Source organism: Mirounga leonina, unplaced genomic scaffold (assembly GCF_011800145.1).
Source record: "Mirounga leonina isolate KUSES-001 unplaced genomic scaffold, KU_Mleo_1.0 Mir_151, whole genome shotgun sequence".
Lineage (NCBI taxonomy): Eukaryota > Metazoa > Chordata > Mammalia > Carnivora > Phocidae > Mirounga > Mirounga leonina.
Genome location: NW_023270377.1, coordinates 98,584,343 through 98,599,377, shown reverse-complemented (window position 1 = coordinate 98,599,377; position 15,035 = coordinate 98,584,343). Strand labels below are relative to the sequence as shown.

At 51.6% G+C, this 15,035-nt stretch overlaps 1 protein-coding gene across 1 annotated transcript; it reads right to left on the bottom strand.

Annotated features, from left to right (window-relative positions):
• Window positions 1-520: 520 nt before the first annotated feature.
• On the bottom strand, window positions 521-13,472 carry LOC118011842 (5-hydroxytryptamine receptor 5B). The gene is made up of 2 exons (XM_035006654.1): window positions 12,690-13,472; window positions 521-1,562 (listed from the first exon to the last, which is right to left on the bottom strand). Exons 1-2 carry the CDS (start codon window positions 13,470-13,472, stop codon window positions 1,230-1,232), a joined length of 1,116 nt encoding a protein of 371 aa, XP_034862545.1. The 3' UTR covers window positions 521-1,229.
• Between the last annotated feature and the right edge of the window lie 1,563 nt (window positions 13,473-15,035).

Genomic DNA, 15,035 nt, shown 5'->3' with positions numbered 1-15,035 from the left:
TCCTCTATAGTATAAGCTTAAAGAATGTCTACATACCTCAAATATCTGGTGAGCCGATGCGGGAGTGTACTGTTTTGGGTATATTGAAAAAACCTAATCGGTAGGCAACCAGCCCTTCCCAAAATCAGGGGGACTGTGGCCAGCATGACTTAGTCTAGGTATCCCCCCTCAAACAGGCCCTTGGACCCCTATATACCTGGGCCACATTTGGTATTTTCAGGAAGGCCAAGATTCACTATGGCAGTTTGGGATTGTTGTGTCTTAAGACTGCAGTCATCCCTGTTTCGATGGCATATGTGAATGTGTGTGTGTGTGTGTGATCAGCCATACATATGAATGATTTTGAGCCCAGAAATCAATGCTTCAATAGTATTTTTATTACACATACACGTGTGTATGGTGAAGTGGTGGGAACATTTCTCATAGCTGCTCTCCCTTGTTCAGAAGCAGAGAAAGGACCCCACCGGGATCCTCAACTCTGGCCGGCTGGAATCCCCTAGGGAGCTTTAAAAAGCACTCCTGCCTGAGTGCCCCGCCCCCCCCGCCCAAGGCCAATTTAATTGGTCTAAAGAACAATCTAAGTATCTAGCACTGTCTCTCACTGATGAAAAAAGAACTCAATAATACAATTATCAGACTTCTCCGAAAGTCTGATTCAGTAGATAACGGGTTGCACCAGACACTTTTTTTTTTTTTTTTAATAAAAAACCAACGTTCAGATGATGCCCATCTCCCCAGTTGGGATACACCGCCTGGGAGATTGGGGAAGGGAAGTTGCATCAGGTGGATACGGGGTGGGGGCTGTTTCACAAAGGAGACAGTCTCCTGAGTGGGCCCCAAAACAGGCCACCTGGGGCTCTGTGCCGAGGGATCCCCTCGGAGGAACAGGGTATTAAATAAAGGAAAGGCAAGTCTGCTTCGACTCCTGTGTCCATTCCAGCCAGTTAGCAGTACCTAGAGCGCGGATAAGGATCCTGAGGCAGAGGTCCCGCTGCGGGGAGAAACGTGCCCCGATCGATTAGCAATGTCTGCCACACACCCGGGAAGAGGGCGTGGCTGCACGCTTGCCACGCATGCGCTGTCTTCCCGGCGAGCCTTTGGCACTGCGGCGCCTACCGTCCAGGCCCGACGGTACGGCTCTGATGTCATCGGCATCAGCTACCTGCGGCGGAAAGAAACAGCAGTTCTCTGCCCACGGCCCTACCTGCAGGTCTCCCCGAGCCCTGGGTTTATCTCTGCTTGCTGAAGAGGCTCTTCAGGGCGTTGTTGTAGTTCTTGTTAAATGCTGTGTAAATCAGCGGGTTAAAGAAAGAATTGGAGTAGCCAAGCCACAAGAATATGCTTTTCCAGATGGGGGGCAGGCTGCAGGCACAGAGGGGGCTGATGAGCTCCGCCAGGAAGAAGGGGATCCAGCACAGCACAAACACGCCGATGAGAATGCCCACCATCACGGCTGCCCGCTTCTCCTTCTGCTCCCGCCACGAGTCCCCGCTCATCTGAAAGGCCACCGCTGGGCGACGCGCCGCGAACACCACCTCAGCCTCCTGAGGGGCCTCCTCCACCTTGGAACAAAGGAAACGTGCGATTAACACATAAAACCTGACGTGGGATGATAAATCCAGTGTGGCCAACACCTCTCCTGCGGCCTCTCAAGATGCGCTTATACCAGAATCCATCCAAAATGTTAGGTGAAAACGTTCCTGAAAGTGTAGGTTAAAATACGCCCTGAAGGGGGTGCCTGGGTGGCTCAGTCGGTTAAGTAGGTTAAGCATCTGCCTTCCTGGGATCGAGTCCTGCATCCCGCTCCCTACTCAGCGGGGAGCCTGCTTCTCCCTCTCCTTCTGCCTACCGCTCTGCCTACTTATGCGCTCTCTCTGACAAATAAATAAAATCTTAAAAAAATAATAATAATAAGTCCGGAAGTTTCTTCCTGGAGTGACAGTGGTGGTCCCCACGATGTCAGATAATAAGATATAAAAAGGGAAGGTGGCAGATAAGAGCAGGAGCCTCAGTGTCAGACTCTGGCTTGAGTCCCAGCCCCAGTGGCCAAACCTGCTTTTCCCCCATCTGTGAAGCTGGGTGACAAAGTCCTCTCCCCCCATCGTAAGGCCACCGGGGAGACGACGTGAACTGGGAATGTGCTGGCTGCCCGGCACAACTCCTGGCACATGACCCATTCGACAATCATGGAGTGGGCTGGGGCTGGGACTTGGACCCCAAAGAGAACAGATCCCAGCCCAGCCCAGGCACAAAGTTCGCAGCTGGCGAGGCAGCCTATAAACATCAATATTGCAAGAAATTATACAACGATGTGCTAAATGGATTCCAGATTTAGATTCTGGAGTAGTTCTGTACTGCCTAGCTTAAAAAAACAAACAAACAGAAAACTGTAAATGCCATTGTGGTAATAATTCACTGCCATTTAAGGAGCCTCTGGTGCACCGTCCACCCTGTCACCCCCATCCTTTGGTCAGCTCCTCTTCACCTCTCGGGTCTCAGCTTGGAGGCTGAGTGGCCTCTCAGAGTGGCCTTTCTAACCCTCTAAACTCAAACACATCTCCCTGTTTGGCACCCCTTTCTCCTCTTCTGTAGCAATTTGTGCGGCGATGGCGATTACACCTGTCCGCCCACCCCGGGCCAAGCTGAACTGGCGCTGGGACTGTCCCCCTTGTACACACAGCTGCCCGGCAGCAGCACCTGGTGCCTGGCCGGTGCTCAGGAAACGGCTGCTCAGTGAACCAGTGATCATGACAACAGAAAGGTCCGCACCTGCGTCTCCCTTCTCCTTTAGAAGAGACCGCGCTGACCCATCCCCTCATAGCGGACCATCCTCAAGTCACCAGACAAGTCTGAGCCATAGAGACGTGCCATCCTGAAACCATCTCATGAGTACTGAGCCGTGTCTTGGGGAGGGAACCATCTTATCAGAGCAGGAGCCGAAGTGGACGGTGGCGTGGTCGTTTTCCTCCCTCCGGGCTCAGGACTGGGCACTTTTCCAACCACTTCTCTGCTGACCTAAATGGCCTCCCAGGCACTTGAGTCCCTCCCCCGGGGAACGGAAATTCCAAATCCTTGGTATGCTATTGAGGCAAAGAAATGGGGTGAATTCAGCTCAAAGGGGCTCCTGGGGGAAAGAAACAAAAGGCAAGTTCACAGAGTAAGTTGGTTTAAAGGACCTGGCCTCCAGCACTGCGGCGGTTAGCGGCATCCAGCTCCGCTCCGCCGCGGCCTCTGTTTGCTAGAAGCCCGTGTTCCCAGCTTTCCTCCTGAGCCTGCTACACCCCTCGCAGAGAGAGATGCGGGAAGACCGTGGAATCTTTCCAGAAACGGCTTCAAAGAAACGGAGTGGCAGAGAGAGGCCATACAGCCTGGGATGATGATTCCGGTTTGCAAGGAGACTGACTACCTTGGCTTTTGTCGTTTGAGGTGTAATATCCAATAGAAAGCCAAAAGAGGCTAAGAACAGCTCCAGAGAAGTTAACCATAAAACAGACACTATGCTTAAGTCTTGTAAGGGATGATTTGAATTCATTCTTACATCAAAATTTGGAGTATTATTATCTCCATTTCAGAGTTGAGAAAACACTCCGAGATGTTAAATACCTTGTCCAAGATCACCCAGTTGCTTATGGTAAGAGCTGGAGGTCAAATGGGAGTATTTTGAACCAGAGACCACACTCTTAATCCCTACCTGTTTTGCACCTTTAGCAAAGGTGATTGATCTGGATGGGTTCCAACAGAATCTTTTTTTTTTAAGATTTTATTTATTTATTTGAGAGAGAGAGAGAGAGCATGAGTGGGAGGAGGGGCAGAGGCAGAGGGAGAAGCAGGCTTCCCGCTGAGCAGGGAGCCCGATGCAGGGATCCATCCCAGGACCCCAAGATCATGACCTGAGCCGAAGGCAGACGCTTAACCATCTGAGCCACCCAGGCGCCCCAGTAGAATCTATTTTAAGAATACATATGCTTGAGATTTTTTCAGAATGGACATATGTCTTACTGGCGATTTCTAGGGTCTCTAGCCACCAGCTCTGGAGCCATCCCTGAGCTTCTCCATCTTTCCTCGTTGGTCTTCTCTCTCCTCACCTCTTCACCCCAACTTCCGTCTGCACACCTGTCTTAACACTGACCATTCAGGCTTTAAGGGGCCTCCGACCTCTGGCTAGAAACCCTCCCCCTGCTCCCCAATATGCAGGGAAGAGTCCAGGCTGTTGGATACACACAGCCAGTAGTCCCTGGCACTTTTGGGTCCTGCTGTAAAAGGAAAGGTGCTCTGAATACACAGAAGTTTGGAGACACCAAATGCCATGGCCAAGACCACACAAGTCGGGGGGAGGAACGCAGAACCAAGGCGCCTGCCTGGTCAATCTGGTTCCAGGCCTGTATGGCCTCTTTCTGCCATGCTGGGACGGGACCTAAAAGATGAGTTTACCTTAACCTTCCATAGAATCTGAGGCTTTTTCATCTAAAATTAATTAAGGACCAAATCTGCCATACAATATATGCTTAAACATTTATTTACCACCCACTGTGTGTCTGGGGACTCTGTAGTAGAATTTCCCATCAAGTCCCAATTTGAAATATTCTGTCCCACTGTTCCCATCAGTACTCTGATGTCAGGGCAAGGATTCTGAGTCACCACGGACAGGCCAGCAGGGCAGGGACCATGAGTGTCCTGTCCCCTGAAGAGTCCCTAGCATCTAGTATCATGAATGGCATATAGTAAAAACAGTAAAAATTTATTGACTTCGGAGATGTTTCAGGGAGACAATTCTCTCTCAGGTCTCTTGCATTTATGCACATTTTGCTAACGAAGGCACTGACAGCCCCAAGTTTAGACTGGCTTATCGAGGATGTTTGTAAAGCAAACAACCTTGGAAGATAGAGATAGTGTCTCCCAGTGGAAAAACAGCAGCTTAGCTTGCAGCCCCTTACAAAAGATTCAGGTTTCCTAAGAGCACAAGGCAGGTTTATCGATTGTCCAACACTGGGCAATACAGAGTTGAGCTCTCTCACCTAGGAGTTTCTCTGCCGTGATGCAGATGCATCTGGGCCGCTCCAGGTCACTCCCGCGCGAGTCTGAGGGTAAGGGGAACCAGTGTCCATGTGACACTCGTGTGGGCCTGTGTGCCGAGCGTGATAAAGTCCTCTGACTCTGATTCGGAGTCTCCTGGCTCCTGCCAGTGCCCAGTGAGCTGTGGCAGGCTGACTTCCAGGTTGCTGACAGTGGTCTGGTACATGACTGGGTGGCTCCCCCCGCTATCTTACTCAGTAAGAACAGCAACCAGTAAGGAAGGCACAAGGAAGCGAGGCTCAGAGCAAGTCAGTGGCCAGACAGGATTCTAACCAGAGCCCCGCCATGCCCTCACTTCTACACCTCTAACTGTGAAGAGCCTTGGCTGCGGGCTTACTGTGAGGAACACACGGGAGGCCCGCCAAAACCTCAACTTCCCGACTCTTTGTCCCTTCCTTCTTCTCTAAAAAAAAAAAAAAAAATTCCAGCTGCCACAGAAAGAACCCACAAGCATTTGTAATCCTCTAATGTTGTCAATTAAACATCCTAATAAGAAATAGGAGAGACAAGCAAAAAGAAGAAAGATGGTCCTAATCACTGGTGGAACAAACAGTAGTTTCCACTGTGACCCCTCGGGTCAGGCATGCAAGTATGGCAACGAGACTCTTTACTAAGCCTGGTGTCTGGGCGCCCATACTGATCCTAGTGATGAATTGAGCCCTACAACGTCCGAGAGGGAGAGAGGGAGAGAGGACACAGAGATTTCTGACTCGGGCTGAAGGCAATCTGGATTGTAACTGGAATTCCCTGTTTCTATCCAGAGCTAGGCAGGTCAGGACTTGGGACAGCTGGGGCTCCAATCTCTCTGCCCAGCGTTCACTGAGATAACCAAGCTCCACGGTGCATTTCCCAAAGGCACTTTAAGAAGTTAACTAACCAAAATAGCCCCTCAAAGTGAACGGAAACTGTCTAGCATGTCTGACAAACTAGATCAGGAAATTTTCTCAGCTGCTTCTCTTGTGTGAAAAGAAAAAAGAAGAGAAAAGAAATGAAATTCAGGAAGTTTTCTTACAGAAAAAAAAGCAGAGCATGCTGGGCTTGAAAAAAAAAAATAACCTTTCCTTCAGTGTAATTATATTCACAACAGAGTATAGAGTATAGTTTTGCTGAGCTCTTGCGTGTGATCATAATAACATAAGGTACAGTTGCTATCTTTCTTGTTTTTGGAGAACATGGATTTTTGTGGGGAGTTTAGTCACCGTGGATTGGCTAAGGATCCACTGGAGTTAATTCGGAGAAGGGGAATACATCTGTGTTTTCTGTTCTAATATCATCTGATCTGAAGTCATCCCCACTTTACGAGTGGATGCCAATGGAAGGGCCTCTGTTGAGGCAAGAGTTCATACCCTGGAATCCCTGGAAGCCCAAGCCAAAGATTCTTGGCACAGGGGGTAGGGAGGAGGGAGTAGTGGAAAGAAGGGAGGCAAAGCCTTTTGCACATGTATTGTCCAGACTCAGGGTTCTGATTTGCCCCCCTTGGGGGCCATGCCCTGACAACTACAGCCCTGCTTCAGAGAGTCACAGTTACTATTACACTGTGGGTTCCATCTCTCAGAAAAGCCAAGGGAAGGAAGGCTCAGCATCAGTCTTCAGAGATAGGCTTCAGGGACTGCCCTATGCAAATCGGGTGACTAAGCACCTACATACCTTTCTGGGCAGCAAGCCCAAGGCATCTGCGACCTACCCAAAGGTTAAGAACCATGGAATTTGGATCTCAGTGTTCCACTGAGAAGCTCAATCTATTCCAAGAACCACACAGATTTGAGGAGTAGATCATTGCAAGGTCATTGGTGAAGACACATGGTCCCTGCACCGTATTTGCCTACCCCCCCACCCCGCCTTTCTCCTTCTCCCCCTCCACTCTTCTCCAACAATCCAATCAGAGAGAAAAGAGAAATGGAAGTAGAGGTAAAGAGACAGAATGAACATAACAATGCAAGGAAACAGCAAGGGAGAAGTTTGTAGGGACGGGAAGGCCAGGGGCATTTCTGAAGGTGCAGATTTTAAAAACGCTCCTTGACACATCCAAGTACTTCCGGAAACTCGCAGACTCTTAGGTGCCAATCTTTAAAGAATCAAACCATAAACCAGATTTTTTATTACCACTGATACAATTTGATTCATAAAATGTACTTTCCTAAAGTTAAAATAAGCTTGCAGTCTGGCATGAGAATGTGTTTGAGCCCACAGTTCTTTTAACAGATGGAATCAGAACGAGGGTGGTGATTTTCCACCACCCTCTTCCTGTCTCCAACAAGCCCGCAGTCCCACCAGCAGCTTAGTCTTTGGGGTGGTCCAGATGACAACTAAACATTGGACAAGTGACAAAAACATAAAGGGCTCTGTACAGATTTCAGGTCACTCAAGGCTTATGTACTGTATGCTTACAACACAAAAACTTATTTATTTTTCTGACAACACAAAAACTTATTTATGCTAATACAGAGAGTTAGCTTAGAGAGGCCAATATTTTATAACGTAACATTATCTAACACTCAGATCGAAGTTGTCGCAAACCCTACAGCTCAATATTACACATCTATTTTGCCCTTGGCCATGTACAAAGTGCTTTCCCATATTCAGGCTCTCAGGACCATTCACTGTATTCTGGACAGACTTCTAGCAGAGCACCTATAAGATTTTATTGAATTTTTAATTATATAGTTGTGGTCTATTAAAATTAATCCCTTGAGAATAGAGACCTTGCTCACTCATTCTTTGAAACTTCAGAGGCTACGACAGTGCCTAATATGCAGGTCAGTAACAGTCGCTCAAGTCATTTTGAACACCATCTGTGTGTCTTACGGGGGTCGTTTTAAAATCTGTTCACAAGTTCACTGATACTTTTCCAAAGGTGGAGCCTAATTCCCCTTGCCTTGGGTGTGGGCTGGAGTTGGTGACTCACTTCTAGTGACTAGACTATAGGGGAAGAGATCTCATGTAACTTCTGAGACTAGTCTGTAAAAGGCATTGCAGTTTCCTCCTTACGGTGCTCTCCGGGAAGAAGGGAAGCCAGGCGCCATGTTGTGACAACGCTTAGGCAGCCCTGGGGAGACCTCCTGCTAACAGCCCTGTGAGTCAGCCATCTTGGAAGCAGTCTCCAGCCCCAGTCAAGCCCTGGAATGACTGCTGCCCCACCCGACATCTTGGCTACAACCACATGAGACCTTGGGCCCAGAAGGTCAAAGCCATTCCCAAGCCTGACCCACAGAAACTTAGTACATGTTTGTTGTTTTACACCACTAAGCTTTGGGCTAGTCTGTTAAACAAGTGAAAAGTAACTCCCCTATTAGGATGGTGAGTAACAGCAGTAAGAGGAATAAAATCATCATTCATTTTTTAGAACTTACAAGAGGAATTTTAGGGAACAATAATGAAGATGCTAGCAGCTTGCATTTATGGTTTACTATTTTAGAGACTCTGTATACACCATTATCTCATTTACTCATCACAAGAATATTATGAGGCAGGTGGCAATATTTCCATTTTACCTATGGGGAAATGCAGGCTTAGACTGAGTCACTCAGCTACAGTGCTAATAAGTGGCACAAAAAGAATTGAAATCCAGGTCTGCTTGCTTCCAAATCCCATGCTCTTAACCACTGGGCACACTGTCTCCCACCACATGTTTATTGATTGAGTGAGTGAGTGAGTGAAGGGTGTCAGCCAGGGCTGCATTATCACATTCATGAGCCCTAGGCATCTCTGCCTCTGTGGGCCCCTTCTTCCATTAAAAAATATTAAAAATTATATTTTATGACCATATTATTATGAAGACTAATATAACTGAGGCTGGATACATTATTATATATTCATTGCTCTTATATTCATTCTTCCCCTAATTTTAAAAGAAATTAAAATTGAACCATTTCCATGGACCCCTAAAAGTACTGCGGCTCTGGGTAGTGCACCTACTGTGCCTAACGAATAATCAGACCCTGCTTATCAGCTTGTGCATGGTAATTAAACAACCGGAAAAAAACCCCACAGTTTTTGATGTCACATTTTAAAAGCCAACTACATAATCTCCATTGATTTTGCTTTTTTCTTCTTCTCAATAGTAAAGGGCACCGGCCAATAGGAAACAATCATGACCCATGGGGGTTGCTTGGGGTGGGGGAGGTGAGCAGGACATACTCTATATGTGGTACGCATTCTAGAAAGCTGAAAGAAAGGAGGGCAGGGTAGGAATGAACCCTGTCTCCTGAGAGAAGGCGGGGGAGTGCCTCCGTGCTCAGCTGTGGTCAGCTCTCCTGGAAAGGACAGAGTTCACGAGCAGAGTTTTGAGACCCTGATCCCATGCTGCCCCACCTTGACTGAGATATGGCTGCCTCCTTCCTATGAAGGTGAGGTACCTGAGGGCAGTGGAACAGTGCTCAGCAGTTAAATCCCTGGAGACAGCGTGGAGGAATGACAAAGTAAAGAACAGTGACCTCAGCTTCTCCACACTTTAACTCTGTGGTCTTAAATGAACTGACTCTGTGGCGACTTAGTTTTATCAAGTGGAAAATGAGGGTTGGTGCTAAAGACAGTGTTCACCAAATAATCCACGTGTTTCCCTGGATGTCACAGCCAGTGGCTGGCCAATGGGCCGAGCACGAGCTGTCATGTGTCCGCTTTGGGGGAAGGCAGTTAAAAGCTGCTATATTTCCATCCATCTCTTGCCTTCACACGGCAACCTTGGAAGCCAGTCGTTCTAGACCGCAAAGCTCGAAGATGGCAAGGGGTCCAGGTCCATGAGTTGCTGCCTGGTGGAGAGCTCTGCAGGAGGGGACCCACACTGAACTCTGAGAGTGAGATAAGCTGTCCATTTGGGGGTCATATGTGGCTGAGCATGTCTCAGCTGATCCAGACTGATAGAGACGATAGGGTCAACCCAGCTGGGTCATGGAGATGAAAGAGAAGATGGATGTAGAGCATCAAATACAGTGTCTGGATTATAGGACTCACTTAGTCAACGTTGGTTTCCGGTTCTACTTTCAAAAACTGCATTTTGCCCCAGAGAATTAAATCACTGCACAGGAACTCTTGCTGGTCCCTTTCTGATCATATCTCAGTGTTGGGACCTGGCCACAGAATCGCGGAAAAGATGAAGGATGTACACAGCCCCATTACCAGAGCCTTCAGACTCCGTAAGTGCTTCCATCACCCACAGAAAGCAGTACAGACACGTTTCAGGACCTAAATTCAACTCATTTTCCCTAGAGTGCAGGAAACAGCAGGAGGGGCGGGGGAAAGGTAGATAGTATTCCAGACATATTATTTTAAGTTTCCGTTTGGGTGTCTTGTGGTCAGAAACCTTGTAGATGCTGACGGAGCAGCATTACCCAGGCATTTGAGTGAGGGCTGGCCGAAGCCTAAGGAAGCGGGATGCTGTCCAACACAATCCCCTCTACAATCTCAGCATCACATGACTGGAGAGCCCCAGCCAGGGCTTAGACCCATACTGTGTATTAGAGAACTTGCAGCCCAGAGCGGGGGAAGGGCTTGCCCCGGGTCCCACTGCCAGCAAGTGGAAAATCACACCACTGGCCCTGCCTCCCCGAGCTCTTTCTCCCCACCCACGGCCACCCCGGATTGGCCAGGCTTCTATTCACTCTCTTCTTCTTGATATCACCTGCCTGGATGGGGTCGTTCAAAAATGAATGCCCAACTCAGGTTTGGCAAGCCTTTCTGGCATCCATTCCGCCATGATTTCTCTAGGTGCACATTGGATTGATGTAGCTATTAAAAATCAGCCCTACCTCCGCAATCAGACAGAAAAGCTATAATCACCCCAGGCATTTCCAAGGGACCTTTCAAAGAACATCATTAATTCTGAATAAAGCTCTGCTCTACCAACACTTTCCAATTCTAGTCTTGACATTCCTATTTTATGCTACAAAATCCCTCTGCCATTTAATGAAGAGGAAAAAGCCTGCTTTTTTAAAACACATATGTTTGCGCAGCCTACGTATCTGAGTTAACTTTCCAAAATTAAAACAAAACTAACAACAGAAAACTTACTGTCTCTTTCTCCCTGCCCCCGCCCACCAGCAGTCCTTCCTTGGGCCATGCACAGTGGTCTCTGGCACACCCCCCACCCCCCAACCCCCACCCCCTTAGCCATGGTTTCACTTCCCTTCCCGAAGTTTCAGTTATCTGTGATCAACCGAGGTCTGGAAGATGATCCTCCTGATTCATCCACGTCAGTAGTAGCCTAACACTACGTCACAATGCCTACGTCACCACCTCATGTCATCTCCTCACGTGGGCATTTTATCATCTCATAGCATAACCAGACGAAGGGTGGGTACAGTACAATATTTTTGAGAGAGAGATCACAGTCACATAATTTTTATTATAGTATATTGGTAAAATTGTTCTATTTTATTATTAGGTATGTTGTTAACCTCTGTGCCTAATTTATAAATTAAACTCTATCTTCAGTATGTATGTATAGGAAAAAATAGCATATCTGTGGTTTTAGGCATCCACTGTGGGTCCTGGAAGGTATGCCTGAGGACAAAGGGCAACTATTTTATTGTATTTGGAAAGGGGCAGTAAGTCCTATTATTATTCTCCAGGACTTGGAGCCTGACCACTACCCCCCCAAAAAAGGAAAGTTTGGGGCTTCTAGGATGAGGAGGGAGCTGATATTTATTAGGGTCTTGCCAAAAGGCAGAAAGCTCCAGTTCTAAATGCAATCAGAGACGTTCTGCCAAATCCGTGTTCCTCTGTCTCATTCATTTCCAGGGTTTGCTTCCGGCCCATTGCGGACTGCCAGGCAACAACACCCCGGTGATCCCTACCCCAGCCAGCTCTGCCACCCCGGGGTGCCAGGCACTGTGCTGGGGCCTCACATGCTCCATCTCGTGAGATCCTTCCTCACCAAGAGCCCTATGAAGCAGGAATGAACTTGTTTAAAGACGTGGAAAAGAGGCCCGCAGAGGTTAAGCACCTGCCCCCAGTGTCCCGAGCCGGGATCTGAACGGACGGTTCTAGCTCCTTCCAAAGCCGCTAGAGGAAAACCCTGAGGTTGGGGTAGTGAGAGGAACATGATACTTGGGCTCTATTTTCCGCTCACTTCCCTCTTTGGCAGGGAGCTGGCCGCCAGAGCTGGAGATTCCGTTTCTGGACTGCAGAGGGTGGACCTGGGAGCGGCGGCGAAGGGAAAACGCAGGCATGTGGCCCTCCGCACGCGCTCCCAGCCCGCCGCAGTCCCGCCACCCGGAAGCTGGCGGCTGCCGGTGTCACAGGGACACAGTCGCTCCTGGGCAAACCCCAAGGGCTCGGCTCATCGGTGGTGCCCTCAGCACTCCCCAGAAACGCCGCCCCTGCAGACCCCCTACGGCCGCGTGCCTCGGCGGCGCCCGCGCCCCCGCCAGCCCTAGTGCGCGGGTCCTGAAAGCGCTTCCCCCGCGCGCCAGGTCCGCTGGGGGCCAGCCCCTCGCGTGCGCGCCAGCGGCAGGGGAGGCGCCCCTTTGACAGCAGATGCCCAGCTCCTCGGGCGCCCCGGGTGCGCGGCCCAAGTGTGCGAGCTTCCGCCGCCGACTCTCCGGCTGGCCGAGCCGCCTCCTCCCGCAGCGCCCCCGCGCCCCGCGCCCCGCGCCCCGGTCGGGCGGCGCGCCCCTCACCTGCACGGTGGCGGGCAGCGGCAGCACGGCCCGGCGGCGGCGGCGGCGGCCGAAACGAAGCTTGGCCGCCTTGTAGATCCTCCAGTAGACGAAGAGCACGACGCCAAGCGGCAGGTAGAAGGCGCCGCAGGTGGAGAAGACGGCGTAGGAGGGCTCCTGGCTCACCTGGCAGCGCTGGCGCCGCGCGTCGTACGCCTCGCCCCAGCCGAAGAGCAGCGGCGCCAGGGCGATGAGCGCCGAGAGCGCCCAGGTGAGCGCGATCATGAGCGCCGAGGCGCGGCGGCGGGCGCGCAGCGTGTACTGCAGGTGGCGCGTGATGGTCCAGTAGCGGTCCAGGGCGATGGCCGCCACGTTCCAGATGCTGGCGGTGCAGCACAGCACGTCGAAGGAGATCCACACGTGGCACAGGCTCCGGCCCAGCCGCCAGCGCCGCCCGGCCGACAGCTCGCTCACCAGGCTCAGGGGCATCACCAGCGCCGCCACCAGCACGTCCGACACGGCCGTCGAGGCCACCAAGTTATGCGGCACACGATGGAAGGCGCGGACGCGCAGGATGGTGACCAGAACCAGCAGGTTCCCCAGGAAAGTGGCCGCGATCAGCAGCACCAGCAGCGTCACCACCAGCACCGTGAAGACGGAGAAAGGCGGCTCGCGGCCCGGCAGGGCGGCACCGCCCGGGGTCGACCCGACGACCCCGCCGGGGCTCGGGCCCATGCTGCAGGCCTCGGATGCCAGGGGAAGGGCGACGCCGGTGGCGGCCACCGAGAGGTTAGCTGCTTCCATGGCGCGCGGCGCGCGGGATCCGGGCTTCCCGGCAGGGGACACGCGCGCGCCGCCCCGGACTCGTGGGGACCCGGCGGGTGCGGGCGTGGAAGGGGTCGCTGCGTGCCCCCGGGAGGACAGTGAGGGGTCCAGGTCGCCCTACCCAGTCCCTCCTTGGGTCGCAGCCCCCTTTTGGCTCCTCGGCTCTGAACCCTCGTGGACCTCCTTCCCAGTGGAAGAAGAAAAGAGAGTGGGACCCCCTCAGGAGTCCAGCTGGGCTCGGCGCGCCCGTCCCTCCCACCTCTCCGCGCCGTCCCCGGGGCAACGGGCTGTCACAGGGCTGGGAATCCGGGAGCGCCGAGGAGTGTCCGCGCGCAGGGGCGGGTTGGAGAGGTGCCCCCACCCACAGCCGGGCTGCACAGGGGAGGGCGGGCGGGGGAGGGGGTGGCGGCCCAGGGACCCGCCACAACACCAGCCAGGCCTTCACGCCGCCCCGCCGGGCTCCCCGCCTCCCCCCTGCGGAGAGAACCCTGACTGCGGTCGTCTCCGGAGAAGGTTCACGATCGCGCAGCCATTCCGTAGCCGCCACCTTCGCGGATCCCTCGGACCCGGTTTGACATCGACAAACAGAGGCGCGCCCCAACCCCTCTCCCGGACGGAGGAGTTCTAGTTTCATCGAATCACGATCCCACGTATACCTGAAAGAGGAGGTTCGGGTACTGAGGTACCCCAAACAGGACGCTCCTAAAGCCGGCCCCATCCTGCCGCTTCACCCGCGACACAGGGGTTCACGGTGCCTTGACAAGTTCACTCTGGCTCTGGGCAGAAAGAAGGCAGCCTCTAGGCAGTTTGGCCGAGGTCCCAGAAGAGGGAGCGATTACAACCCGTCCTCGCCATTCCTAACCCTGCCCCACCGACCTCCCCACCCCACCCCACACCGCCTTTGCATCTGCTAGCTTTCCTGATTGTATTATATACCTTCCAGGCTTTCACATCCAGGTTGGAATTATTTTTTGTTGACCCTTAGGCAAAGGTAGAAACCAATTGGAGGAGGCGAAATCACCCTAACCTTCCACCGGCCCCCCATTTTCAGTCTCATGCTTTTAAAAAATAGTTCAGTCATAATTAATTCAACCCAAAGCTGCATTACTTCTGTTCCTGGGTGTAGGATAGAAACATGAACGCAGAGCCGAAAGGGCCCCTTTTCTTTTCACTGCAGCAGACCAGAAGTCATCCACTGGCTTCTTGCTAACATCCTAGAACAGCCAGAGTGGGCACCGCGCAATGAGAGTCAGCTCTCAGAGAGGCGCTTTCTGGAAGGGCCCCTGAGGTTGTAGCAGGTGGAAGGGTTTTCTTCTCTTAAGCAGTCCCACCCCTGGCACCTGGGGCAATGTTTGGGGATCTGGACCTAGCAGGAAGGACACCCAAGAATGTCCTTCTCTGCTCTCCCTTCTTCATCCGTTTCCTAAGTAGGTACTTTCTGCTTACTGCATTCTTCATCTGTTGGGAGAGGATCACAGAACTGTATAGTTACAGAGGGTTGAGGAAGTGTTCAGTACGTGGTGACTAAGTTGCGACTATCTA